The 27,046-nt window shown below is 43.4% G+C and overlaps 1 protein-coding gene across 3 annotated transcripts in view; it reads left to right on the top strand.

Moving 5' to 3' along the window:
• Positions 1-712: 712 nt before the first annotated feature.
• Positions 713-27,046, top strand: part of FGGY (FGGY carbohydrate kinase domain containing) — a 387,944-nt gene continuing 361,610 nt past the window's right edge. For 2 of the 3 annotated variants that reach the window (XM_044238340.1, XM_044238341.1), the window contains exons 1-4: positions 791-869; positions 6,756-6,970; positions 19,454-19,565; positions 25,916-26,067. In XM_044238340.1, the coding sequence (XP_044094275.1) occupies positions 6,770-6,970; positions 19,454-19,565; positions 25,916-26,067 (465 nt within the window). In that variant the 5' untranslated portion in view covers positions 791-869; positions 6,756-6,769. Of the gene's footprint in view, positions 870-6,755; positions 6,971-19,453; positions 19,566-25,915; positions 26,068-27,046 lie in introns of all 3 variants that reach the window. The other variant, XM_044238342.1, reaches the window with a different exon arrangement.

The raw sequence follows: 27,046 nt of genomic DNA on the forward strand, positions 1-27,046 counted from the left end.
CATAATCTCTTCCATTCCCATCCATGTTGATACAAAAGTTGGGTATTCATCCTTTCTCTCCTTTCTGATAGAGGCATAATACTCCATTGTATATATGGACCATATCTTCTTTATCCATTCGTCTGTTGAAGGGCATCTTGGCTCTTTCCACAGTTTTGCTATGAACATTGGGGTACAGATGGGCCTTATTTTCACTACATCTGTATCTTTGTCAATACCCAGTAGTGCAATTGCAGGGTCATAGGGTAGCTCTATTTTTTTTTTTTTTTAAGGTCTTACTTATTTATTTGACAGGCAGAGATCACAAGTAAGCAGAGAAGCCGAAGAGAGAGGAGGAAGCAAGCTCTCTCCTGAGCAGAGAGCCTGATGTGGTGCTTGATCCCAGGACCCTGGGACCATGACCTGAGCTGAAGGCAGAGGCTTTAACCTACTGAGCAACCCAGGCACCCCAGGGTAGCTCTATTTTTAATCTTTTGAAGAATCTCCACACTGTTTTCCAAAGTGCCTGCACCAACTTGCATTCCCACCAACAGTGTAAGAGGGTTCCCCTTTCTCCACATCCTCTCCAACACTTGTTGTTTCCTGTTTAAAAAAAATAATAAAGTGCTGTTTAGTTCTTTCTGTTAGAAGACTGAAGTGGACAGGCGTACTCATTGCTTATATTTTTCTTTCCAAACTTACCGTTGTCTGCTTGCAGTATGACTAACTAAATAGTGTGGGACTCTGGTACCTGAACTCCCAGCAAAGTCCAAAGATCAAAGTTGAAAGAGGATACTGCGTTCCCTCTCAGATCCCTGGGACACTGCTTCTGCTCACACTGTCAACTAATTGGTCCTGGAGGAGTGACTTTTTAAGAAATAAGACTGAAGGTAAGCTCACCCACTCTGGAGGATTGTAGTCTTAGGAAACAATCTTATTAGTATTAAGTTATGGAGGGGAAACGGTGGAAGGAAAGATAAAAGAACAACCCCCAGGTGGTGGGTTTTTGGGTTTTCAGCACAGTATTTGTAGCATTGACCCCCCTTCTTAGAATTTCTGAAGTAGTTTTGCCGAGAACGGCCCCCCCAAGTCCATGTCCCTCTTCCTTTGTCATGCTGCATTTGAGCAACTTGCACGTTTGTTGAAGAATCAGCCGTGAAGTCTGTGGTTTCCTGCGGCCTATTACTAAAAATATTTATACAAGCTATTATTTGATGAACCGTGTAAATATTTATCATAGGAACAGTATTTTGATCATGAGTAGGGACTAAAAATGAGTCCCGTCTGATGTGGGAAACAAAGGCAAAAGAAAAATGTTACATTTCCTTACTATCTACAGCCCACTGGCAAGTCCTTGAAACAGGCAGAGTGACATTCCTTTAGGAAGCAGCTGCCTCTATGCTAATACTTTGCTAAGGGCATAGCCCAACCCTCAGGATCCTGTGAGTCTACTTTAACATATAAAAATGCCTTTGGAAACTTCCTTTATCTCTCCCCGGCAGATACAGGTCAGCAATCATCCTCTAAGCATGTGACGCCCCCCCCCCCAATATGCATCTGAAGGGTCTCATGACTGAGGGTTTACTAACAATAATAAATGACCTGTCCCAACAATAGCTAGCCCAGATCGGGATCCTGGAAACCTTGTTTCCAAAACACCTGGGAGGCTTGTGTTATCCTTAACCCCTCCCAGCTTGAAAGTATATAATGGGCCACTCCTGTTGACCCAGAGCAGATTGAAAGTATATAATGGGCCCCTCCTCTTGACCCCAGGGCAGGGTCCTGTCCCACCATGCTTTGATTTAAAACCACCTTTTGCACCAAGGATGTCTCAAGAATTCTTTCTTGGCTGTTGGCTTCCAACCCTAATGTCTTTCCTACTTCACCTTCCGCTCTGGGGACTTGGATGGGAGGCTGCAGGCTGAGAAGTTAGGTGTCCCAGGACTTGTGTCCAGCATAGCTTGAATTTTTTCTCTGTTATATTCTTTCTTGTAGTCCCCACAGTCCACGTCCTCATTTCTGTCTGCCGGTCACCATCCCTGTAGTCCTAACAGTAGTTTCTCTTTTTAGAGTTTTCATCTTCACCCAGAAAGAGCGAGATAGAACCAGAGTTCTGACCCTCACTGTTCACAAATTGGGCTTTACAGCCTTTCCAACTTAGCCTCAAATCCCAGCTCCTCGGGTTTTGTACTGTATGACCTTAAACAGCTTTATTGCTGAGAACCTCAGTCTCTTTAACTGGAAATTGGGCTCATACTGCCTACCTCACAGGGAGTGATGGAATCGCAAAATCATGTGGGTGATTTGCAGAGTAGAGCTTTATAATTGCTAGTTGTTGCTACATTTGTTGTTGATAATTGTTATTGAAGAAGTTGACAGTTCTATTTTCAGTTTTAGGTGGGTGTTATGGAGGGAGCCCTATGCTTGCGGTAGAGGCTGGGGTTCAAATCTTGGGGCTGCCATTAGCTGTTTGTGGGTCTTGGGCGAATTTCCCCATCCCCCTGAATTACAAAGTGGTGATAGGTTTACCAACTTGGTTGAGTTTCATTTGGAAGAGATTAAGGCATATGTGCAAATGCCAGACACACAGACGGATCCTACTTTTTTTTTTTTTTTCTTTGCAAATTAGAAAATGGAATGTTTTCCATTTTGCAGTTGTTTTATTTGTTGAGAAGAGGAACTGGATATAGTTTGGAGCCCAGGACACAGCCGAGTACTTGTGACCGAGGAACAAAGGGCACAGAAGGCAAGGCAAGGGATCTGAGGTGCAGAAAATTCTCTGGCAGGGTTTTTAAAACTCTCAGGGTCAAGTTTCAGGGAAGCCGCCCAAGGGCTTGAACTTGCTTGCTTCCTTGCTTTCAGGGTCCAGGTGTGGAAACAATCACAAAGAGATCACTTAAAACTATAGTAATGGGAAACATGGTGAACCTGAAATATTTAATTAGGATCTATTTCTTAGAAAAACATGAACTTGGAGGTGTGCGGGAACAGTGCTGGGAGGTTTGGTGCCCTGGTCCCTGTGGATTTAACTGCCTCTGACCGATGCCTTGGTAATGTGGTCTAGAAATGGGGGCCGGGATGTTGTCAGCGAGAGGCAGCTTGGCATTGGGGAAGGGTCAGGCTCTAGAGGTAGGCGGCTTGAGTTCAGAGGTAGGCAGTCTTAGATAGAGGAGGGAGGGTCCTTGGCAAATACGCGTTTAATAAATGGAGGAGAATCAGGTGGTATAGCACCCTAGGAATGGTTGGGGACTTTGGAACCAGAGGGAGTGGGATGGCTGTGAACTCTATTCCTTACTAGTTATATGACATACAGGAGCAAGCTCCTTTACCTGCCTGGGACTCAATTTTCCTTATCCATAAAATGGGATGGTATTTTCCGAATTGTCTTTAGGAGTTGAGGTCAGGATTAAAAGTGGTATGGCAATATAAGCAAGCTATGGAACAGAGCATTGGAGATACAGTAAACATAGTACCTTTTATTATTTCCTGAGGACAGGTTTTAAAGGTATCCACGGAGTCACAAAGACTTATCAAGTTCCTGCTGTGTGCCAGGCACCACACTGGCACAGGGGCCAGCTGTGATCCCAGCAACAATGGTGTTAATTGTTTACCAGTAAAACTCCAGCCTTCATAAAAGGCAGGGGCTCTCCTAAAAGGTGGGCTGTTTCCTGTTTAGTGAAGACACGGGTCCAAAACTCAGAACTGGGATAAGCCCTGGGTGAGCTGCAGAGTAGAAATCTGCCTTTGGATTTTGCTGGAAATAAATCGATGTCTGGGTGGTGGGTAATAAGATGTTGTGCTCCCAACTGAGGAAGATAGAGATAGAAGCAAGGAGCTCAGACTCGAGGAGCTGGGCCCGTCTCTTGGGGGAATCTGTCTTGTCACTGGGGCTGGCAGGAGTGGGGAGCAGCCTGGGCGATGGCTGGGCAGCCTGTATGCATTCTTCATTTCCTATTTGTTTCCTTGTTTCTCTTAGAATAGTCTTGGAGGGCTCCAGCCAAGGGCAGAGGGTTGTTGGTATGCTAGGATCAGTGTTAGGAATGGCATCCCTGGGCCTTCACACCTGAGACAGTGAGATGTGAAAAGAGGGAATTCCCAAGTGAAGAAGATGTGAGTGTGGCATCTGGCTTGGTCAGTCTTCCTCCTATTTGCAGGTAAAGAATGTTGAGGAAGCTCTGAGCCAGTGTACCATTCTATTTTGTCCTTAGGGGATCCTTAGCTCTTAGCAGGGGTGCCTGGTCCCTGGCATCCTCTGCATTTCTTTGAAGATCCATCATGGAGTTGCAGGATGCATTATTATTTCATATACCACTAAGAAAGAAAGAAAGACAATGTTACCAATTAATTGTAAGATGCCATTGATTGTGGGAGTCACTGATTTCAGAGAAGCAAAATGTGAAAAAAACAAAACAAAACACGAGTATCCTAGAATTAATAAAATGTGGTTGTAGGCATCCAGTAAAGTTGTTAATTGAATGAATGAAGCAAATAGAGATTAGAATCAAAGGCAAACATTAGTGCCCATAAGTACACAATTAAGAATTCAAATGATTAAAGCAGGAACCTTTTCATCCTTGTTTTCTATTGATTTCACCGAGCTAGTTGTTCATTCAGTACACATTTATTGAGAATTGATTCTATCCCAGACACTGCTAGGAGCTAGGGATACAGAAATCACTAAATTCCTTTGTTTTTCAGGTTCAGGCCAGTAAGGGAGTCAGACTTGGAACCAAAAATAAATCACATTTCAGAATGGTTAGGATTTAAAAGAAAGTAGGAATACGGTACTCTCCTGGCACCAAGGGTTGGAGAAAGACCAGGAAGTCTTTCCTGAAGGGGAGATTGGTTGAGTTGGAACTGAAAATGTAAGTCCGTGATCACCAGGCACACAAGAGAAGAAGGGGTTAGGAAGGGAAGGGCAGGTCCAAAGCAGTGGGCCAGACGCACCTGGGAACCTGCGAGGAACCCTAGGAGGTTTGGAGGAGCTCCAGGACATTTGACGTTTCTTGTGAGAATGGGCAGGATTGTGTTCAAGGACTGCCGCAGAGGGAAGCTCCTGGTGGGCCTGGGATGCCATGCCCCGGGCATCAGGCTATGCTGCAGCCGTCCTGAGTCCTGAGCAAGGACCCCGCAGAGGGACCAGAGGGATCGCTCTGCGGAGGTGGGGAGGAAGGGAGGCAAGGAGGGCAGGGCCAGGCCCAGCCTTGTTTCACAGGGAGCAGCTCAACTTTCTCTTTGAGTCATGGCTTGGAGAAAATGAAGGAATGTGTAGCTTGATAACAGGGGCCATGGGTCCCATGTAGCTCCTGAAACCTTGTAAGGGAGGGAGGCAGGATGATGGGAAAGCACAGAGGTTGGAGCTCAGGAGCTGTTCCCGAAGCCCAGCTGAAGGTAGCACTTAGGGTCACCATGGCCTCCCCGTTTCCCTCCCCACCTGCCCGGGAGCCTGCAAGCCGGAGGGGGCAAATACCTTTGGGGAATCATTGTGATTAAGTCAGAAGCAATCACTTTTAATGAAGCTGATTCTGACCGGGATAAATATCCAGGAAGCAGTAACTGAACATCTGCGGGCTGGCCTCGTTTTAGAAACCCCAAGTGTGGCTTTGCCAGGGAAACATTACCTTTTTGAAATGGAAGGGCTCAGACAGCTTTCTGGGTGGAAATGAGACTCTGGGTGCTGCGGCTGCCCCGGGCTCACCTGGGGAGTTGTAGCCTGTTACCCGAGTGCTTGTCTTGGGGGTTTGTTCTTACTCAGTGGAAGGCTGATCTGGGAAATGAAAGCCCCTGTGAGATTTCTGTGTCACGTGGGCTAATCTGACCAGAGGGACTTGGAGCAGCAATGAAGGCTAAGGAATTCCTGAGTGTTCTCTGGTCCGATTTCCTTGTAACTCACAAGGGGTCTGTAAAGAAAACAGATTGTCTAACAAATTCCTGATCCTGTCTCCCGTGAGGCTCCTTCCCCATTCCCAGTCACTTCAACACTGGGCTGCAGTGTATTTGCCTCTTCTCCAAAACGACCTTGCAAGCTGTTAAGAGCGAATGGGAAAGGCCTGGGACTTGGCAGTGCGCAGAGGGGAGACCGTGGGTCCCGGCTGCTTGTTAGTGATGCCGCCACCTCTCTTGGCTTCCCTGAAACCTGTTTCCCCATCAGTACAGTGTGCATCATGTACATTTACTCTTCTCACATGTGTGGACCTTGCTGTAAGAGAGTAGCATGTGCCTCTTGGAGTTTCCCCCGATAACCTGTGAATTAGAGATTTAAGTGTACTCCTTCCAGGGTCCCAGTGAGGGATAGAGGGCGTGCATGGACTTTTCACCGTGTTGGGCGTGTAACAGGTACTTAGTAGACCATTTTTGGAGTGAGCTGTTGACAGGGTAGATGAGGTTCCTTTGTAGTCCTGTGGCCACTGTCCTCCTCCTGAGTCAAATTCAGTGAGAATAAATGCATGTCTGTTACCTCTGGATTGGCTGGATTCCACGGCCCCATGTTTTCCTGTATAGCCCTTTTCACCCAGTATCATGACTTCACTTAATTATGCAACTCACAACTGCTGAACATCTGACTTCCTTCCAAGCATGGAAATTCCATGTCTGAGGCCTTGCCTGTCTTGTTTACCCACCACCTACCTGTTGGCATACTGTGAGCAGTTGGGTGGAATAAGTAAATGGCCACCAGTGGTCAGCTGCGCCCCTTTCATTTCCACTTGAAGGTGTTTTGTGCCTGATTGTGCAGACCCACTGGGTCTTCATGTGGTTTTTGTCCTTGGTCACTGCAGGTGGAGGGACCATAATGCTTGGCGGAGATCAGGAACCAGGGAACTACTACGTGGGTGTGGACGTTGGAACAGGAAGTGTGCGTGCGGCTCTGGTAGACCAGAGGGGCATCCTTTTGGCTTTTGCAGACCAGCCGATCAACCAGTGGGAGCCTCAATTCAACCACCATGAGCAGTCCTCGGAGGACATCTGGGCTGCATGTTGTGTTGTCACAAAGGTATGGCCACAGCTGTGCTGTTCTATCCTTGCTTATGCTCCCCTGCTCCCACCTGCTGAGCATGTCTGTTGTGCACACCTGGTACCAGGGACAGTGTTGGGATGCTTTAGGTGTAGGCCTTGACTTTCGGGTACTCACAGTCCAGTGGCAGAGAACAGCAGATGGTTAAACTGTGACTCAGTACTTGCAGGGTCCTCAGTGGCTATGGCTGGAGCTGAGGAAAGGGTAATCCAGAGGAGCTCAGGGAGACAGGACCCAGGGTGTGGAACATGCAGAGGTTCTGTTCACATGTAACCAAATGTGGAAGAGGTCACTGATAATCATAGCTAACACCCATGCCTTCATGCATGTCCAGTGCTATAATAAACTCTTTAGCATGGGTGGTGTATGTGAATCCTCGCAACGACTGTAGGAATGTAGCCCTATTACAACCCCTTTTGTATCGAGGAGGAAGCAGGTGCAGAAAGGTTAGGTCAGTTACCCAAGTTCATGCAGTTAGAAGGTAGGCGGGAGTGACTCTAACGCTGCACTGTGAGTTGCTGGAGTGTCCTACCTTCCAGGTGGACAGGTCGGAGGAGCCTCATTTCATTCAGAGGCAACAGCATGTGCAAAGGCCCGAGTAGCAGGTACACGTGGTGTGTTTTGAGAAAGCAAGGACATCGAGTTGTGCCAGACACCCACTGATGTGGAATGGCCTTGGATTGTAGTCTGCCTGCTGGTTTGGGAAAGGAAGTGACGCTCCCTTGTCACACTTGACTGGTTTTAGCACCTGGTGAACAGGAAGGACAGAGATACTTTTGTCTTTTGTTTCTTTCAGAGGGAAAAATAAAGTCCTGGTTTCTCTTTTCTCCCTGTTCCTAGTTTTGTTCCTTAAATATTCATGAAGAGCTTGGTAATTTGCAGATGGACAATTCACCATTCTGTCTGTATTGATCAGTCTGTTTAAACTTTAATGAGCTCTGGGCTGCTGTTAGTGCCCCCAGAGAAGAAGACAGAGAGGGGAGGTGGGGGTGGGCAGAGCCGGAGCCTTCTATAGGAATAAAAGTGGGGGCACATGCCTTCTGCCTGTTTAATCTTCCACCTCCCTCCCTGCTCTCCACCCCTGCCTTGGTGAGAATCTTCTACTCTTTGCCCTTGGGTCTCCTTTGTTCTTCTAACGTATAGCTTTTCTTGCCATTAAGGAAATTGTCAAGAAGAAAATATAATCCCCTGATGAAAAGCTACTTTAAAAAAGGTCTGCTCTAAGTACAGCTTGGTTTAATGGTAGATTTTTAATCATCTCCCGGCGGCCAGCTTGTCATCTGTGTGAACCCCGTGAGCCCCAGGAGTGCCATGGGCTTTTGTCCTAAGTGAGGCTATCTCATCGATGCTCCTGGGATAAAGCTGCTGGGTCTTAGGCTGTCCCCTCACATGGAGTATGGCTGCGTGGCCATGTGCCAGAAGGCATAGCATGGGCGTGACCCAACTACTTGCAGCTCATTGCTGGTGTGAGACTTAGAGAAGGAAGCATTTTTATACCAAGGAGGTAGCTCACCGTAGGGGATAGATTCCCCAGTCCGACTGCCTGGATTGACAGCCCATTGCCAACATTGATGAGCTCATCATCCTGGACAAATGACTTCAGGTTTCTTGCACGAGTTTCCTTATCTGTAAAATGGGAATGATCACTGTAGCTTATCTCCAAAGGATGATTATGAGGACTAAGTGAGTAAATGCACTCCCAGTACCCTAACAGTGCCTAGAATTGAAGAAGCATTGCCTCTTCCTGTGGCGATGAGGAAGGTTAACAGTCACAGAAATGGGTAGCTTGCGGAGGAGAATGAACTTCGAAGATAAAACCCTGAAATGTCAGAGTCGATTAGGGAGGTGCCTTTTGGAACCCTTGGCTCCCTCCCTGTCTGGTTAGGGTTCTCTGTGTGGGAGGCTTTGAGAAGTGCTGGCCTAGGGCAGAGGGCGACGCAGTATACATCTTGTTCTGTGTCTTCTTTTTCGAAGACTTGAGGAAGAGCTTGAGAGTGGCGGTAGTACTTTCCTTTCCCTGAGTGGGTCCCACCGCTGGAGATGGTTTTCCTCGTAGCCCAGTTTATCAGAACATCAGCCACAAAAATAATGAGATGGTGGGGATGGTGACATTCTTGGGCATTCACGTTCCAGATACCGTGCTGAATACTTGCTACCGTCGCTTCCTTTTGTCCACGTGACAGCCTCTTGAGAGAGTGTGTATTATTCTGCCTGTTCTGTAACTGGAAACAATGAGCTTTGAAGGGTTAAGTAACCAACCCGAGGTCACACGATTAATAGGAGCAAGGGGTGGGCTGCTGCTGCCCCCCTCATGCTCTACCCTTTGCCCCTCTCTCCAGTCCCATTTCACTCCCCATGCCCCCTGCTTGGGAGTCCTATTAAGCTCCCTGAAGTTTTCGGAATTTGCCGCTGTGTAGGGGACCCTGAGCTCACCCTCGTTGTTGTACTAAACGTACTGCGTTGCAGGTGCCTTTCCGACTGTCTGCTCCTGTGGAAACTGTGTGCCCCCTGAGCAGGGGCCAGGCCTTATCTATCTGTAGTTCCAGAGTTCCTTGTCTCCGGTATGGCTGCTTCATGTTTGTTGAGTACAGGAATGGATGAGATGTCTATTATTTTCATTATCTGGAATATTCTCACTCAGCTGCCCACCTCGTACACAGGTACTGGTAATCTTCAGCATTACTTGCTCCTGGGAGTCTTCTTTGATGACCTCTGACCCCTGCCTCTCTTGCCAACCTGAGAGGAAGGAGAGGGTGAGAAAGCCCTCTCTGCTGCCCCAGAGCCCACTGTCTTCACCCTGTCCTCACCATAGAGCATTTGATCTGGTCCTTATTGGATTGCACTGTAATCGGTGACTTGTTTGGTTTCCTCAAAACCATGAGCTGAACTCTTGAAGCGAATCACCCCTTTGTTCCCAACATCTAACACATTCCCTGGCACAGTGTTGCTGCTCAATCAGTGGTCACTGCATTAATGTTACTTGGAGCTAAAAACAAACAGCAAAATGGTGGTATCCCTCATCTTGCTTAAGTATCGTAGTAACTGTATGAAATAGACTGCCGTTCTTTCTGTTTGACACATAGAATATTGAGGCTCTGAAACTAACAGGTGTTAGAGACAGGACAAGACTCCCAGCAAGATGGCTCCAAATCCTATTTTCTGTTTGACTACTTCCACAGCCCCCCAAATTGGAGGGTCTTTATTGGGTTGATAGTCGCATATTTAAAAAGTGCAGTGGGAACGCATAAGTCTTAGCGATATATACTGTCCCTAATTTCAAGGACCTCTATCTCTTTTTGGACCCACAATCTTAATCATCCCAAGAAGATGAAAATGTTCAAGTTGGTGTCTAGTCAGTACCAGCTTCCATTAGCAAAAAGGAAAAAGATAAGCAGGAGATGTCTTTCAGCCAAGAGGCATTTGTCAAGTTATCCTCTAGTTCTCACTTTATTCTCTGAGCACTACTATGTGCTGTGGTTTTTGCTAAGTCCCGGAGTGTGTACCAGAAGAGGTATATAACAAATTCTGTGCCCCTAAGGATGAAATAGTCCAGTTGAATGGAAAAACCCAGCACCTATGAAGCCAGTGAAGTGCTGTTTTGTTCTAAGTTGTAACCCAGCACCTATGAGGCCGGTGAAGTATTGTTTTGTTCTAAGTTGTACTAGCTATGTGAGTAATGGTTGGAGGGAGGAGGAGCAGAGAGGGAGTAACCCATGTGGGATTGAGCAATAATGTTAACCCCTTACAGTCACAGAACCTGTGTAGTTTACAAAGCGTGTTCATAGCCATTTGGTTGTCATGCAAGGTAGGTGGGGCAGGGTGGTAGTTCCCATTTTACAGCTGAAGAGAGAAATGGAGACCTAGAGAGTTAGGTGCCTTTCCCTAAGCCACTTAGGAAGTCAGTGATAAGCCTCAACTCAAGCCACATCTTTGCGTTCTTTCCATGTCCAGTGCCACATACCTTTGTCACTTGTCTGGATTTATGCAAGAACCTAACTGATGTCACGTATGCACTTTGACTTTGCAATCTCTTCTCCTTCTTGGAGCGGTATGATTTTTTTTTTTCCCCAATGTAACCTGATCATGTCACTCTTTTGCTCACCATCCTTCCATAGCATCACACTGCTATTTGGATACAAGTCAGAATCCTTAACTTGGTTTTCACACCCTGTCTGGCTTGGGTTCCCCCTACTTTCCTGGCTCATCTCAGGACGCTTCTCTCCACTGCCTGTGTTGCCGCCACACTGTCCTTCTGTCCTGTCCCCAAACATGTAGGCAATGCTCACTCTAGCCTCAGGACCTTTGTCACATTCTTTCTCCTTTCTATAGACTCTTCCCACCTTCTGCCAACGTATCTAACTCCTCATCCATGGATTCACACCATCTGATACAGTAGTCACTAGGCACATGTGGCTATTTATAAGTTAATTGAAACAAAAAAAAAAAACAGTTTAAAGTCTGGTTCCTTGGATGCACTAGCCACACATTTCAGATTTTTTTTTTTAAGATTTTATTTATTTATTTGACAGACAGAGATCACAAGTAGGCAGAGAGGCAGGCAGAGAGGAGGAAGCAGGCTCCCTGCCAAGCAGAGAGCCCGATTTGGGGCACAATCCCAGGACCCTGGGATCATGACCTGAGCCGAAGGCAGAGGCTTTAACCCACTGAGTCACCCAGGCGCCCCTTCATTTCAGATGTTTGGGAGCTAGGCCCGGCTGGTGGCTACAGGTAAAAAACAGAAAATTTCCATCACTGTAAGAAGTTCCACTGGACCGCGCGGCACTGAATCTTAGCTCAGAAGTCCAGATCTTCAAGAAAGAAGCCTTTTCTTGCCCAATATCACCTCCAAACTAAGTTCTATTTTACTTACTGAATGTTGTCACAGTATCTTATACTTTTTCTTTATAGAATGTCACATGATTTGTGAAGCATCCAGTTTTTGATAAATAACAAAATAATAGTCATTTTATAATCAAATAATAAATCTGATTTTTTTTTTTTTTTTTTTTTTTTTAGTTGATCTCTATCTTATCTCCTAGATTTGATGTTTTGCGGGGTCAGAACTACAGTTTGCTCACCCAGGTCCTAACATCTAGTAGACTCAAGTATCAAAAGAACGAATGAGTAAAAAAATCGGGACCTCTCTACTCCCAGTCAATGGTGAAGGCTTAAGAAAGGGTATATGGCTAACATGGACTCTGGAGAACTCTAAGAGATGACATTCAAAGCTGGAGGAATGGCATGGACAGAAGTGCTGACAAGGGGTTGTAAAGGAGCCAGCCCAGGTTGGGGCAGTTGGGTTCTAGTTGGAGGAGGAGGGGAGACTGCATTGCATAAGGGGGCAAACCTGGGACAGCCAGTTTTGAGACCAGTAGGGTATCTTCTAGAATCATCCTGAGTTTCACATTGACCAGCAGCTGATTCAGGATGACTTACAAGGAACAGAAACTAAATTCAAGGATGCCAGTTAGGAGGCATTTTTCTTCTAATGAAGTTCTGGAGACTGAGATTCCTTTGAACTATCAGCTCTGGGAGGCTAGAACTACATCTGTCTTGTTTAGCATATGTACTCCATGATGGCACATACAGGTGCTTAATAATTTCTTTTTTCTTTTTATAGATTTATTTATTTATTTGAGAGAGAGAGAGAGTGTGTACAGCGGGGGGTGGGGGGTGGGGCAGAGGGAGAGGGAGAGAATCTTAAGCAGACTCTCTGCTTAGCAGGGAGCCTGGTGTGGGGCTTGATCTCATGACCCTGACATCATGATGTGAGCCAAAATCAAGAGTTGGACACAACCTACTGAGCCACCCAGGCAGTTCAGTAACTTTTCTTTAATGATGAATGGCTGGATGAGAATGTTGGCGGAGGAATAAACAAAGATGGTGGCAAGACTGAATTTGGAAGGAAGATCTAATAGGACTTGGTGAAAGTGGAGAGGAAGGAGATGAAGGTAGTTTCAGAATTTCCCTTCTTAGAAGAATGATCGTGCCCCTGATGTAAATGGAAGTGTTGGGTGTCCATTTTCCTGTTTGTCTTTAAGGGACAGCACCACACCTAAGCTAAGATGCTGTGTAGGCTATGGTCCAAGATTGTATTTATGCGTTGTATTAGTCACTAGAGTTAATTTTGCTAAATAGAGTGTCTCTGGGGGCCTTGCAGATTACATACTCCCCATACAAGCTGTATTAGCCCATTTGCTCTTCCCACATCAGGGTCTTTGCACTGGCTGTTCTCCTGCCTGTAACAATTTCCCATCAGATTTCCATAAGGTCAGCTCCTCAGGTCCTTCATGTGTTAACTCCAATCTCACTTCTCAGCAACTACCTCCCTCTTTTCTGGCACTCCTCATCCCCTTATCATTTTCTAGTACACTCTGTGTTTTATTTATATTAGGTGTTGTCTATTCCTAATAAAATGTAGTCTCCAAAGGAGCAAGGATTTTTTTTTTTAAATATTTTCTTCTTTGTTTCCTAAATACCCAGAAGAGTGCTCAGCTTGACCTTAGAAGAGGTTTGATTATATTTGCTGACTGATTGAACGTGTGAGTAATTGAATTGTGCAGGCAACAGGGAGTGATGAGCCTGAGGGAACCAGGGATTTCATAACCCCACACACCCTCAAGGCTGACAAAGGCATTCAGATCAAGATCGAAAAGAATACAGTACCAGCCACAAAACTCAGTTGCAAGTTGGACTCTGTGAGGCACTAGGCTTTGACCCTTGGCTCCAAATAGAGTTAAAGAAAAAGCCAGGTATGCCTCTGACCCTCCAGTTCTGTTTGGAGGGTTTCAAATGAATACTGTCTCCCCACCCAATATGGCAGAGCCTGCTGATTTAAAACACATGTAGGATTGAACTGGTTCCCACCATTAGAACAAAGCGATGCACAATCCCTTTCCCAAATATTTGTTTGCTGCCCCATAGCTACGAGTTGACAGATGTTAGACATGGACCAGGTTACCAAATGAAGTTGCAGAAATCTTCTCTGGAAATTCTTTAGAAGAGCAATGTGCTTTCTCTCTAGCTGTGGAAAATCTCTCGATGCTAAGACATTGGGGTGGTTTTACTAGACTGCTTTCTTCTTCCATTAATAAGAGCATTAAAGGAATCCTCAGGTCAGCAGGTCAAGTGCCAGGTACCTTCTGGGTAGTGTGACCTTGACAGCCGTCTTTCTGGGATGGTTTCGGTGGGGGTGGGGTTGAGGAGTAGGTTGGTCCTACTCCTGGGTCAGCATGATCATAACACATTTTTAGGTAAGGCTGGGGATGTGGCCATCTAACCAAATCAGATTTAAATGCATGTCACAGCTAGTCTTCTAGTTCTTTGTGATCAATTTCTATTATAGAGATGGAGAGGTTGGGCCTTTGTGAGTGAAAGACCACGAGTAGAATATAGAACTCTAGATCTTCAGAAGGGTTCATGAAATAGATTGAAGAGAGTATTTTCTTTGCACCTACTGGGAGGTTAGTCGCACCATAATCCTTGAGAAGGTTTGAGTTTATTCAGTCTTCTTGATCACTGTTCCCTTTGCCTGTCACCTGTACATGTGCTTACGCAACGCGGAGTGTGCTGTGCTTTTTGCATATGAAAGATTTCATGAAGGTATACGTGTAGATCAATAGATGTCATAAAGGTATTTAGGGCATTTACCTCACGCTGGGGGGCAAAGATATTGCCAACAGTCACAGACAGCTCATTAGCAGATGCTCCTCCTGGAATCCTAAATTACAAGTCTGGGATTCTAAAACAAGGGAAAAGAAGAATTGTGTAGTTTAAATGGATGTGGACACTTTTGAGCTGACTTTTGTGGGATTAAGAGGTTATTACCATTTTTTGTTTCTCAGAGAGAGAGAGAGAGAGAGGGTGTGCAGTTTTGCATGCTCAAGCAGGGTGAGGGGCAGAGTGGGAGAGAGAAGCTTAAGCAGGCTCCGCTTTCAGCATGGAGCCCCATGTGGGGCTCCATTTCACTATTGTGAAACAAAAATAAAAAAATAGAAATAATCTATTGTTTTACTACCTTAAAAATTATATGACAGCATAAAAAGTCTCCAGTTTCCTCCAACTGCAGTTTCTGCTCTCAGAGGCAATCACTGCTGTTAATGATTTGTTGTATACAAATTTGTCTGTAGCTGATGATTTTTCAACTTTATGATGGTACAAAAGTGATAGGCATTCCGTGGAAACCGTACTTGGAATTTGGGGTTTCGACTTTTTTTCCTGGGCTAGCGATAGGCGATATGATGCTCTCTCCCAATGCTGGGCAGTGGTAAGGAGCCACAGGTCCCAGTGAGCCCTGTAATCATGAGCGTAAAGAACCAACATACTTACACCATTCTGTACCCACATAAATGTTCAGTTTTTCACTTCTAATGCAGTATCCAACACATTACATGAGATATTCAACACTTCAGTGTAAAATAGTCTCTGTGATAGATGATTGTGCCCAACTGAAGCCAATGGAGGTGTTTTGAGCACATTTAAGGTAGGCTAGGCAAAGCTATGATGTTTGACTTAAAGCTATTTTCAACTTACGATGCATTTATCCAATGTAACCACATCCGAAGTGGAGGAAGATCTGTATTTTTTTTAACTTTACTAACATGTCATGGATGTCTTTTTGTTTCATCTTTAGCTGAACCTCTTAAAAATACATAACAGTTGGAGGTATAATTTACGTACCATAAAATCCATCCATTTAAGTATATAATTCAGTGATATTATTGAGTTTACACATTCATACAATGATTACCGTAATCACATTTTAGAATGCTTCTGCTACTTTAAAAAAATTCCTTTGTGGCTGTTTCTGGTCATTCCCCAGCCCCAGTCATATATAACTAACTGTTTATCTGCTTTTTGTCTTTATAGTTAATCTTTTTCAGAAATTTCATATAAAGGGAATCCTATAACATGCATTCTTTTGTGTCTGACTTCTTTCATTTAGCATAATGTATTTAAGGTTCATTCATGTTGTTGCACTTAATAATTGGTGCCTTTTTCTTGCTGAGTACTATTCCATTGTATGGGTGTACCACACTGATTAGCCCTTTGATTAAACTATGATGGGCATTTGATTTGTATTCAGTTTGGGGGTATTATAAATAATGCTGCTATATCTATTTACATACAAGTGTTTATGTTGGCATATGTTTTTATTTTTCTTGGGTAAATGCTCAAGTAAAATTGCTGGGTTGTATGATAAGTTATATTTAAAAAGTGCCAAACTGTTTTCCCAAAGTGGCTGTATTTTCCATTCCTGTCAGCAGTGTATGAGTCTTTCCCTTTCTTCTGAATTTTCTAACACTTAGTACTGTCAGTATTTTCCAAATGTGATTTAGTTTGCAATTTCTTAATAACTAATGATGTTGAGTATATTTCTGTGTACTTATTGGACATTTGTATGTTTTCTTCGGTGATATGTATATTTAAATCTTTGGTCCATTTTGTAATTGGGTTATTTTTCTTATTGTTTCAGTTCTAAGAGTTCTTTATGTATTCTATATGTAGATCTATTATCAGATGTATGAATTGCAAATATTTTCTCCAGTCTGTAGCTTATCCATTTTCTTATGGTTGCATTTGAAGACCAAAATTTAAAAATTTTGATAAAGTCAAATATATCCATTTTTTTTCTTTTATGACTCTTATTTTTAAAGAAATCTTTATCTAACTTATGTCAGAAAATTTTCACCTCCAAGTCTTTTAGTTTTATTTTTTACATTTGGAGATATGATACATTTTGAATTAATTTTTGTGTGCGTGTGAGATAAAAGTCTAGAAGTATAAGTTGGTTTTTTTCTTGCATGTGGACATTTAGTTGTTCCAGCGCTGCTATTGAAGAAACTGTCCTTTTGCCAGTCTCCCCACTAAGCAGGGAGCTTGATCCTGGGACTCCAGGATCATGATCTGAGGCCAAGGCAGTCAGTCGCTGAACCAACTGAGCCACTCAGGTGCCCAAATAAAATATTTTTAAAAAATAAATAAATAAATAAATAAAAAATAAAAATAAAAATAGTCGATTATTAAATTGAATTGTCTTGGTACCTTTATAAAAAGATTCATCAACCATAAATGTTTGGGCTTATTTCTCATATTTCTCTTCTGTTCCATTTAATCTGTAAATTTATCCTATGCCAATGCCACACTGATTTAGTAGTAATAGTTTTATGTAAAGTTGAAATCAGGTAGCTTAAGTTCTCCAACTTTGTTCTTTCTTTTCAAAAATGCTTAGGCTCATCTTCATTCTTTACATTTCTGTATAAATGTTAAGAGCAGCTTGTCAGTTTGTAACAATATTAAAAAAAAAAACCCAAATATCCAAAAACCTGCTGTAATTTTTGTAGGGATTATGTAGAACCTGTAGATTAATTTGAGGACATTGCCATTTTCACAATGTTGACTTTTCCATTTCATGAATATAGCATATTTTTCTAATTTGTAGCTTCTTCTGTAGCAATGTTTTATACTTATCAGAGCACTGGTTATGAACTTCTTTTGATAAATTCATCCTCAGGGTTTCTTTTTTTTTTTAATGCTATTCTGAATGGAATTATTTCCTTAATTGAGTTTTGACATGTTAGTTGCTTGTATACAGAAATACAATTAATTTTAATATGCAGATCTTGTATCCTGTGATCCTACTAAACTTACTGATTACTCTAGTAGCTTTTTTTTTTTTTTTTTTTTGGGCAGATGCCTTAGGATTTTCTGCATATGAGATCAATTTTCTGCAAAAAAAGATGTTTGAACTTCTTTTTGTCCAATCTCTGTGCTTTAAATTTCTTTTCTGGCTTTATTGCATTGGCTGGAAGCATTAACTACAGGTTGAATGGAAGTAGAAGAGACATTTTTGTTTATAATATAGGAGGGAATCATTCATTTTATCATGAAGTTTAATGTTAGCTGTAGGTTTTTGTAGTTGGTCTTTATCAGATTGTAGAAGTTCTCTTGTCTCTGAGTTTATTGATTTGTTTTGTTTTTCTCTTTCTGCATCTGTTGAGATGACCATTTGTTATTTGTGCTTTATTCTATTAATATGTATAATACAGTGATTGATTTATGGATGTAAAATCAACCTTGCATTCCTGGGATAACCCCACATGGTCATATTATGTAATACATGTTTTATAGTTGATATTTTGTTAAGGATTTTTACACCTGTTTTCATGTCAGATATTGGCCCGTAGTGTTCTTTTCTTTTCTTTTTTTTTTTTTTTTTAAAGATTTTATTTATTTATTTGACAGAGAGAAATCACAAGTAGACAGAGAGGCAGGCAGAGAGAGAGAGAGAGGGAAGCAGGCTCCCTGCTGAGCAGAGAGCCCGATGCGGGACTCGATCCCAGGACTCTGAGATCATGACCTGAGCCGAAGGCAGCGGCTTAACCCACTGAGCCACCCAGGCGCCTTTGATGTCTTTGTTTGGCTTTGGTATGTGAGTAATGCTTGCCATGTAGGATTTGTTGTAAAATGTTCCTCCTTCATTGTATCCTAAACAAGTTTGTGAAGGAATGGAATTATTTTTTCCTTGAGTGCTTAACAGAATCCCCCCGTGGAGCCATCTGGTGCTAGAGTTTTTTGTTTTGTTTTATTTTGTATTTGTGTGAATGTTTTAAATACAATTTTGCTTTTTCAAGAATGAATCCTTAAAAATTAAATGCTTTGATTTTTTTAAGAATAAATAAATAAATGTGGTTTTATTCATGTTCCCTAGCCCCCAGATGTTTGTTTTTGATGATTTTGACCAGCTTGATACTTTTATTTTGCTAAAAGAATTTGCACCTCTTCAGAGTACCACACTCAGGAGTTACTTCTCGACCTCTTTTTAATGGCTGCACAATATTCCATTTTGCAGATGTACCATACTCTAGTAAAAATAGTTTTTCCAAATTTTAAATATATTCTTAAGTAGTGCTATAGTTAAATTTAATCTACATAGTAACTTATGCTAATAAATCACTAAGGTATGTTCCTAGAAGTGAGTTGGCTGGCAAAAGTTATGCATGTTTTTATTTTTACTAAATACTCTGAAGTTATTCTCCAAAATCTGTGCCAAGTTATTACACTGTTAGAATAATGTAAGAGAAGGTCCCCTTCTGTCTGCCACAACTGCATACTGTTAATTTTATACATATTAGCCAATGTGGAAGGCAGAGATTGGTGTGTTGTATTTGCATTAATTTACTTAACTGGAGTTGGGAATCTTTTTATATGCTCTTTCACTATTTTTTTTTTTTTAATTTTATGAAGTGACTTGCCATGTCCTTTGCTTGATTTCCAATTAAATTGGTTGTCTTTGTCTTATTAATTTATAGGATCTTCTGTTATTTTATATTCAACTTTTATCTATTTTCTGTTGTATTTATTCAATTTAGCCATTCACCTTTTTTTCTAGTCGTAACTGTTTTAAGTCTTTTAAAAGCCTGTCTTGTAATTTATGTTTTTGTTTATTTGTTTTTAAAACAGCAAGTTGTACAAGGGATTGATGTAAACCAAATCCGAGGGCTTGGGTTTGATGCCACGTGTTCTCTGGTGGTTTTGGATAAGCAGTTTCGTCCTTTGCCAGTAAACCATGAAGGTAGGACCATTCCACTCTCTTTCCCTGGTGGTGGGAAACTGGCTGGGCCCCAGGTGGAACACAAGGTCAAGTGTCTCTTATTGCCAAGGATGAGATACAGTGATGGAGCATGGAGGCCAGAATCATGTCCTGGAGGTTATATGCTTGGAGAACAGTTGGTGGGAATGGTGACATGGGGGCTGGATTAGGGAGAGACTTGGCTCTCTAATGTGCAAAAGCCATAGTGGAGAATGAAGGAAGGACATGGGATCATTAGCTCAGAGTAAGCAGCCTTGAAATGGGCAAGTGGTCTGGGTGTTTCCTGGGAAGGTAGTGTCAGTGCCTGTAGTTGCTTTGTGTATGATGGTCCTGTAGCATCATACAGCATTTGAACAGGTGAGCCAAGTCCATGTAAAGGAAATAGAATAAGGCAGACAGGACCATGCATCACACAGAAGCTGGAAACAGATTGTCCTCTCTCTTTCAGTAACCAAACCACAGGACATTCCCATTTAATGATGTTGTCCTAATAGAGACTTGTGAATACAGTAATGAGCTGTTTCAAATGTATGTGCCACTTGGGTTTGCCATCAGAAATTTCTCATGGGTCAAGATCTTTCCCTCTTGGGAAATTTTAGCAAATAGCACTAGCATTGAGGTTGCAAACCCAAAAGCCCATAAAGGTTGTGTAGGTAACAAAAATGAGTAAAGTACACCAGGTTTGGACAAACAAACCAACAAAAACAATAGCACGTGTGTGGAGATAAATTTCAACCCGTTTTTAACCTTTTCGTGAGCAGAAGACATCTGGGAGTGGTGGAGACCACGGCACACTGGAAATTGCATGTTCCATCTGAGTGTGGCTCTAGGCATCCCCAGCAAGGTGTTGCCGAGGTGGCCATTGCAAATGTGTTTTAGGCCAAGCCTGTGTTTGAGAGTCTAGCTGTGGATACCATGGTACGCTGGGACACCTTGGAACTGGATTCAGGAAGGTCCCAGATCTCAGCTCTATTGATGCTGAGCTATATAACACCTTGAGCGAGTCATTTTCCCTCTGCATTTTCTGAAAGAATTGGAATAATGAACTGTAGCTTTGCTCTGAGGATGGAGAACCTGACACTTGAATACTCAGAAGCGTTTCTTCCATCCGATCCTGAATTCCTAAAAAAAAATGTGTCCCACTGACTTTTATGGACCTAATTCATAGAATAGTGATTTATGTAAATTACATGTGCTGGTAAAAGTACACAGGTGGATGAATGGTTAGAACATAGTGGTCATGGTGCCCATCTTTCTACACACACATACGTTTCCCCCTTTTGGTCACATTTATTAGTACCTCCTGTGTGCCATACCCTGTCTCATTAAGTGTTGGGGTGTCAAAGACAGACATGAATGTTTCCTGTTCTTAGTGGCTGATCGCTGGCTCCCCTGGCATTGTTCTGGCCTAGGAGGGCAGAACAGCTCTAGTCTGGGCCACTTCGGAAAGCACAGACCAAAGAAATGGGCCTGGACTAGTAGACCTCAGCTCATAGCAACAGCACGCACTCCCCAGTTACGAGATTATGGCCAGCCACAGAGCTGGCCCCTTGGGAGGCTGTCAGCATTTCCTTGATTGAGTTCCTTTCAGTAGCGACCAGGCGATGGTCTCTTAGGGATGCTGCTGGTTGAATTCTCATTTGGGGTGATACTTTCGATGTTACCAGCCCTACGTTCCAAGGATGCTAATCTCTGATCTGCTAAAATGCATGGTTTTTATTTCTGGCTTTATATTAAAATCAACCCTAGATCTTTTAAAATCCCCAAATCATGAGGCTTACCCCCAAGATTTGTATTCACTTGGCTTGTGGAGAGAGCTCGGTATCATCAGCATTGTCAGAGTTTCTTCCATCGTTCTGGTATGTGGAGAATCACTGGCTGCTGCTAAATGGGTAGCTAAGATACCAGGAGCAGGAACACTTCAAGTGGAAGAGAAGTCTTTCTTGTTAAGCCTGCTTACATATGCACCCTCTCTGGGTGCCATCTTTTTCTCGGTGTAGGTGGAATTGCCTCCTGTTAACAGGCTTTCTATTAACAGGGTAGTTAGGTTGCAACCCTAATTATAAGTGTTGAAATAGTTTTATTCCACCCAAAAGGTTAAAGTGTACCCATTCATCAAATGCATCCAGCGTCAGATGCCCCTTACCAGCTTCTTGCCTTTCAACAGGTTCTATTAGAACCTGTTAGATTTTATCTGAAATGGATTATCTTGTGCTAGAAAATGAAATTTGAATTTTAAAGGGGACTCAAAGGCTGTTTCAAGGCTTCTTAAACCTGTGTGGTAGTGAACACCTCTTGGTTAACTGGAGTAATTGCGAGGAGTAGGCAGTGGGGTCAGGAAATTAACCATCACCATTAAAGGAAAACCCCCAACACAGGCAAAAATGTAAAGATGGTAACAAAAACAAAAAATAAAAGACAAAAACAAAAAAAAGAAAAAGAAAAGGGAAAAAACCCCAAGTAAATTAAGTACAGTTGTTTAAGAACAGTAATCATTACTACATGATAAAATATTCTCATTTTAGCTTTTTCTTGTTTGATCTTCCTTCCTTTGAAGATCAGACAGCCCCCAGGTTGGACTGTGGTGTCAGGGCTGCCTGCTCCCTGCTCTGCAGCCCCCTAACTCCCAGCACAGCTCTGTTTGGGTCATCCCAGCCGCAGGAGCTCTTGGTAGCAGGAAGCAGCGAGGGTGGTAATTCAGGGCCGGGAAGGGAATTACCACTTAGGTTACTCTGCAGTGGAAACCTAATACTGAGATGTTTTTGCTAATTCATAGTGCTTTCCCACAAGCATGCTTGGCACACCTCCTGTGAGATATGCAGAATGTTAACAGAGTGACTACATGGATAAAAAGTCTTGCCCATGGGTCCACGGATTGTATGACCCAAATTCCGCTCTAGCCCTTGCTTCTAATTCTCTGAAAACATGACACTTTCTAAGGCCGGTGCTTTGTTTCACATGCTTACTCTCTTGTGTCAGAGCCTGCTTCCTTATCCTCTCTTCACCACTGGCTAACCAGTGGCCCGTCGTTTTCAGAACCAAATGGAAAGCTTCCATGCCTTTTGAAAGCTCTCTGTGCAGCCTGGGGCTCAGCTGTGCACAGCCTCCTCTGTGCTCCATGTCCCACTTCTGTTCTGACTGTTGACATGCCTGACAGACTGGCTTTTCCCAGGCAGCCACAAGCTCTGTGCAGGGAGGACTGTGACATATTCTTGGCGGCATCCCAGCACCCAGTACTGTGCCTGGCACATGACAAGTGCTCAGTGAGTACTTAAACAAGTTTTCAGTGGAATCCTTTCTTTGTGATTTTCTGTAAGAGGTGAAAAATGATTAACTTCCTGTTTTTGTCCACAGTGTGAATCATGAATCAATAATCTTCCAATATATGTAATAAGCTACTTGATTCTCACAACTGCATTGTGTGGTTTTGTGTTTGTTCTGGGAGCCTCTTCCTGTTGAGGCAGTAGGAGCTGGCAGTTGAAAGGCATTCCAGTTGAAAGTTCAGCAACAGGTGACAGAAGTCTTGAAGCAGCTGCAGTTGCATTTATGATATTTAAGAAGCAATATTGACATTGGCCCCCCATTTTTTTTAAAGAGTTATTTATTTGAGAGAGAGAGAGAGAGAGCGCGCGTGCGAAAGCATGCGGAGGGGAGAGGGAAAGGGAGAGAGGATCTTCAGCAGACCCTTTGCTGAATGTGGAGCTCGCATTCGGACTTGATCCCATAACCCTGCAATCATGACCTGAACTGAAACCAAGAGTCAGACGCTTAACCAACTGCGCCACCCAGGCGCCCCGACATTGTCCCCCTTAACATACACACACACATGCATGTGTATGTGTGTGTGCATGTGTGTGTGTGCCCACATACCCACAGTCTGAGTCCATGATGTTTCTGGGATGAGACCTGGACATCATTTTGTTTTTAAAACTATCCTGGGTGCTTCTAATGTGCAAGAAGGGTTGAGAACCAAAACTTAAAGTAGTGATACTATACAGTGTAATCACTCAGCTATTTAAAAACAAATCTTAGGGGTGCCTGGGTGGCTCAGTCGGTTAAGCATCTGCCTTCGGCTCAGGTCACGAGCCCAGGTTCCTGGGATGAGTCCCACATCAGGCTCCTTGCTCAGCATAGAGCCTGCTTCTCCCTCTTCCATGGCACCCCCCACCCCCAACTTGTGCTCTCTCTCTCTCGCTCACTCTCAAATAAACAAAATCTTAAAAAAGATTTTTAACAAAACAAAACAGATCTTAGATGTATTTCTGGAAGGTTTCAGGTACTTCCTCTTATTTTCAAAGTATTACTGTAGTGAGGAGCTTCTGTGGGTCTGAACAGTCCATCTCCCCCCTCCGGCAGGCAAAGCAGAGACTGAGTCCTTGTCTTATCATGGTGCTGATCACCTGACTTCCATATTTTCTTAGGTTGGCTTTTTTTTCTTTCAGTTTTAAAGATTCTTTTTTTTCAGAGACATGGCAAAGTAAGGAAAATAAAATCCTCAGCCCCCTATGTACCCACTACTGAGGATAACCGGTGAAAATTTGCCTTCTTTGCACAGACATTTTATAAAGGAGAATTACTTGAAGCTTCAGCCCCTGCCCTCCCCCTCTGCCTGGCTGGTGACCATGCGGCTGTAGTGGGTGTTCGCAAACACATCGTTTCTGTGCTTTCCCAACACATGTGTATACCCGCAACAACAAACAGTATATATGGTGTTTAAAAATATCCCAGTTGGTATCATTATTCATGTTGATCTGTGTAGCTTGAATTTAAGTTTGTTGTACCAATTTATTTATCTGTTCTCTGCACAGATCTGTTTCAAAGCATGCTGTATGCTTTTCCAAGCTGTGAGATAGGAGGCATATCTTAAATCTCAGAGTCCGTTCATCATGGAAAATGACATAGATCAGAGAGTTGTTTTGAGGATTAAATGAGATGATGCATATAAAACATTTGGGGGAGACACACACACACACACAGCTTTATAAATATTTGTTATTAGCAAAGACATATAATTGCTGCGGCTGTTCTCCAATTGCAAAATAATGTGTGAAATGCCTGGTTCGATTACTGTTGGGGCCTTTTTATCTTTCCTCTTTATTATCTCCCAGTTTAGTCATTGCTGCTCTCTGCATTTTGCCATCTGAGGAAGCAGAGAACTGTAAAAAGAATATTGGCTTGCCCATTAGTATGTGAGGAATTAATCGCGGCCATGGAAGGGAGAAGGGGACAGTTTGTTCCCATATGGGCTGCAGGGTGGTAGCAGAAGGGTGTGAGGTGCCTGCCTATGCTGCTTTTCCACCTGGTTTTAAATTCTGTGTCTTCTTTCTTCATCTTCTTTAGAACCTACTGTGTGATAGGTACTTGCCTTTATGTGCATTGTCTTGTTTGGTGAACAGAAAAATCTCGATTAACCCTTATATGCTCTTAGGTGTTATCCCTATCTTATAGGTAAGGACACTTAGGCTAAGAAAAACTTAAAGACTCTTTCACTCTATCTCCACCTGTAACTGAAATAGTGCACGTTCCCCATGAGGTCTGCCTGATCCCCAAACTGAAAAAAATTCCATTGCTTCCTACTCCACCAAACCGAGAGAGGGGATTAAAACACCTAAGTTAACTAATCTCAATCAAAATGACTAGAAGTAGTGGAACTATAAGCAGATAAAAGCCACTGTATGGAGGTAGTCGGTGTGTTATAGTGGATATATTATTCTGTTGATGTGTCTGTCCAAGCAGATTTTAAAAAGCCAACGTATTGGGAGCTCCTGGGTGGCTCAGTGGGTTAAGCCTCTGCCTTTGGCTTGGGTCATGATCCCAGGGTCCTGGAATCGAGCCCCGCATCAGGCTCTCTGCTTAGCGGGGAGCCTGCTTCCTCCTCTCTCTCTCTGCTTGCCTCTCTGCCTACTTGTGATCTCTTTCAAATAAATAAATAAAATCTTAAAAAAAAAAAGCCAACATATAGTTTTAGGCTTACTTCATAGGCTCTTTTCCTGAATATAGACCCAGAAAAGGTTTTCTGGAACAGAAGGGCTAGGAAAGGAGGGGAAGAAGTTGGGAGAGAATGAATGAGAATCTAATTAATTGGTAGATCTCAATGGGTTTTAGTGTCGACATTTAACCCCAGGTGACACTTAAAAGGACAGACACATGGCTGGAAGGGAAATCCAGGGTCTGGGTGGAGCGTACTGGCTCGTGTTAGTGGTGGCCCTCTCCCTTGCTGTGGTTGATGTGTGGAATTATGGTAGCTGTGCAGGTTGGTGCCCTTGGGATTCAGGAAGTGAATTAGAAGGCTAAGATTATGCATGTGTCCCCCCTCCTCTCATTTCTGCTAGGGGATGCCCACCGAAACATCATCATGTGGCTGGACCACCGGGCGGTCAGTCAGGTCCGCAGGATCAACGAGACCAAGCACAGCGTCCTGCAGTGTGTTGGCGGCGTCATGTCCGTGGAGATGCAGGCCCCGAAGCTTCTGTGGCTCAAAGAGGTGAGCGCCGAGGGTGGGGCGAGCGTGCTCATTGCGGCTGGGGATGCCATTTATTGCGAACCCCTCTGTACCAGGCGCCGTGCTAAAGTGTGTTACACTTGATTTTTCCCAGCACCTCTCTGAGGAAGGTTGATCCCAATTTATTGATTAGGTTGCAGTTAAATCATTTCTGTTTTTAGATGCTAACCGTAGGCAGGCATGGTGATAAGTGTTTGACACTGATTATCTCTTTGAATCCTAGCAGCCACCTTACGAAAGTAAGGGTTGGTTGTTCTCTTCTTTTGAGGGTGTGAGGGTTGTCTGTAGACAAGTAAACTAAAGCTCTTAGAGATGAACCAACTCACCCAAAATGACATAGTAAGTACGTGGCAGAGCCAGGGTTGGAATCTGAGACTGGCCGACTCCAAAATCTATTCTCTTACTATCTAGGACTCTCCTGGAGTTACGAGAGGCTGATGACCATTCCAGAGAGAAGGTGGCAGAGCTGGGCTTTAAGTTCACATCTTCTGACCAGAACCTTCTTTCTCTGTGTACTTGTATCCCCCGAGGATTAATCTGACCTTGGTGGCATGTTGGGGTTTCTCATGTCACATGAACCTGAGTTTCCATGTCCTTGAGAGATACGGTGTTCGGTTCTGTTATGAAGTGTGGATAACGGCAATGTCAACTCCATGGTGCCTGGTAGGGATGGATGTGCGAGAAAGTTCATGTCCTCTGGGAACCTCAGGGACTTGAAAATCCCTCGGTGGTCTGGTGAGGAGAGGATCCATCTAATGAGTAAGATCAGGAATGGTTCATTTACTGGCTCTGGGGTTTCAGGTGGGCTGAGTCTTCAATTACTCTAAATGTGTTTGGGGGTGGGTGAGCGTAAGGGTGTTGAGAACATGTCCCTGGATTGCCACCAGGAGCAGAAGAGATGGAAGCAGAGAAGGCATCAGGAATCAAGGGAGGTATGGGTTCTTATTTAGCATATTGAGCT

This window comes from Neovison vison, chromosome 2 (genome assembly GCF_020171115.1).
Source record: "Neovison vison isolate M4711 chromosome 2, ASM_NN_V1, whole genome shotgun sequence".
NCBI lineage: Eukaryota > Metazoa > Chordata > Mammalia > Carnivora > Mustelidae > Neogale > Neogale vison.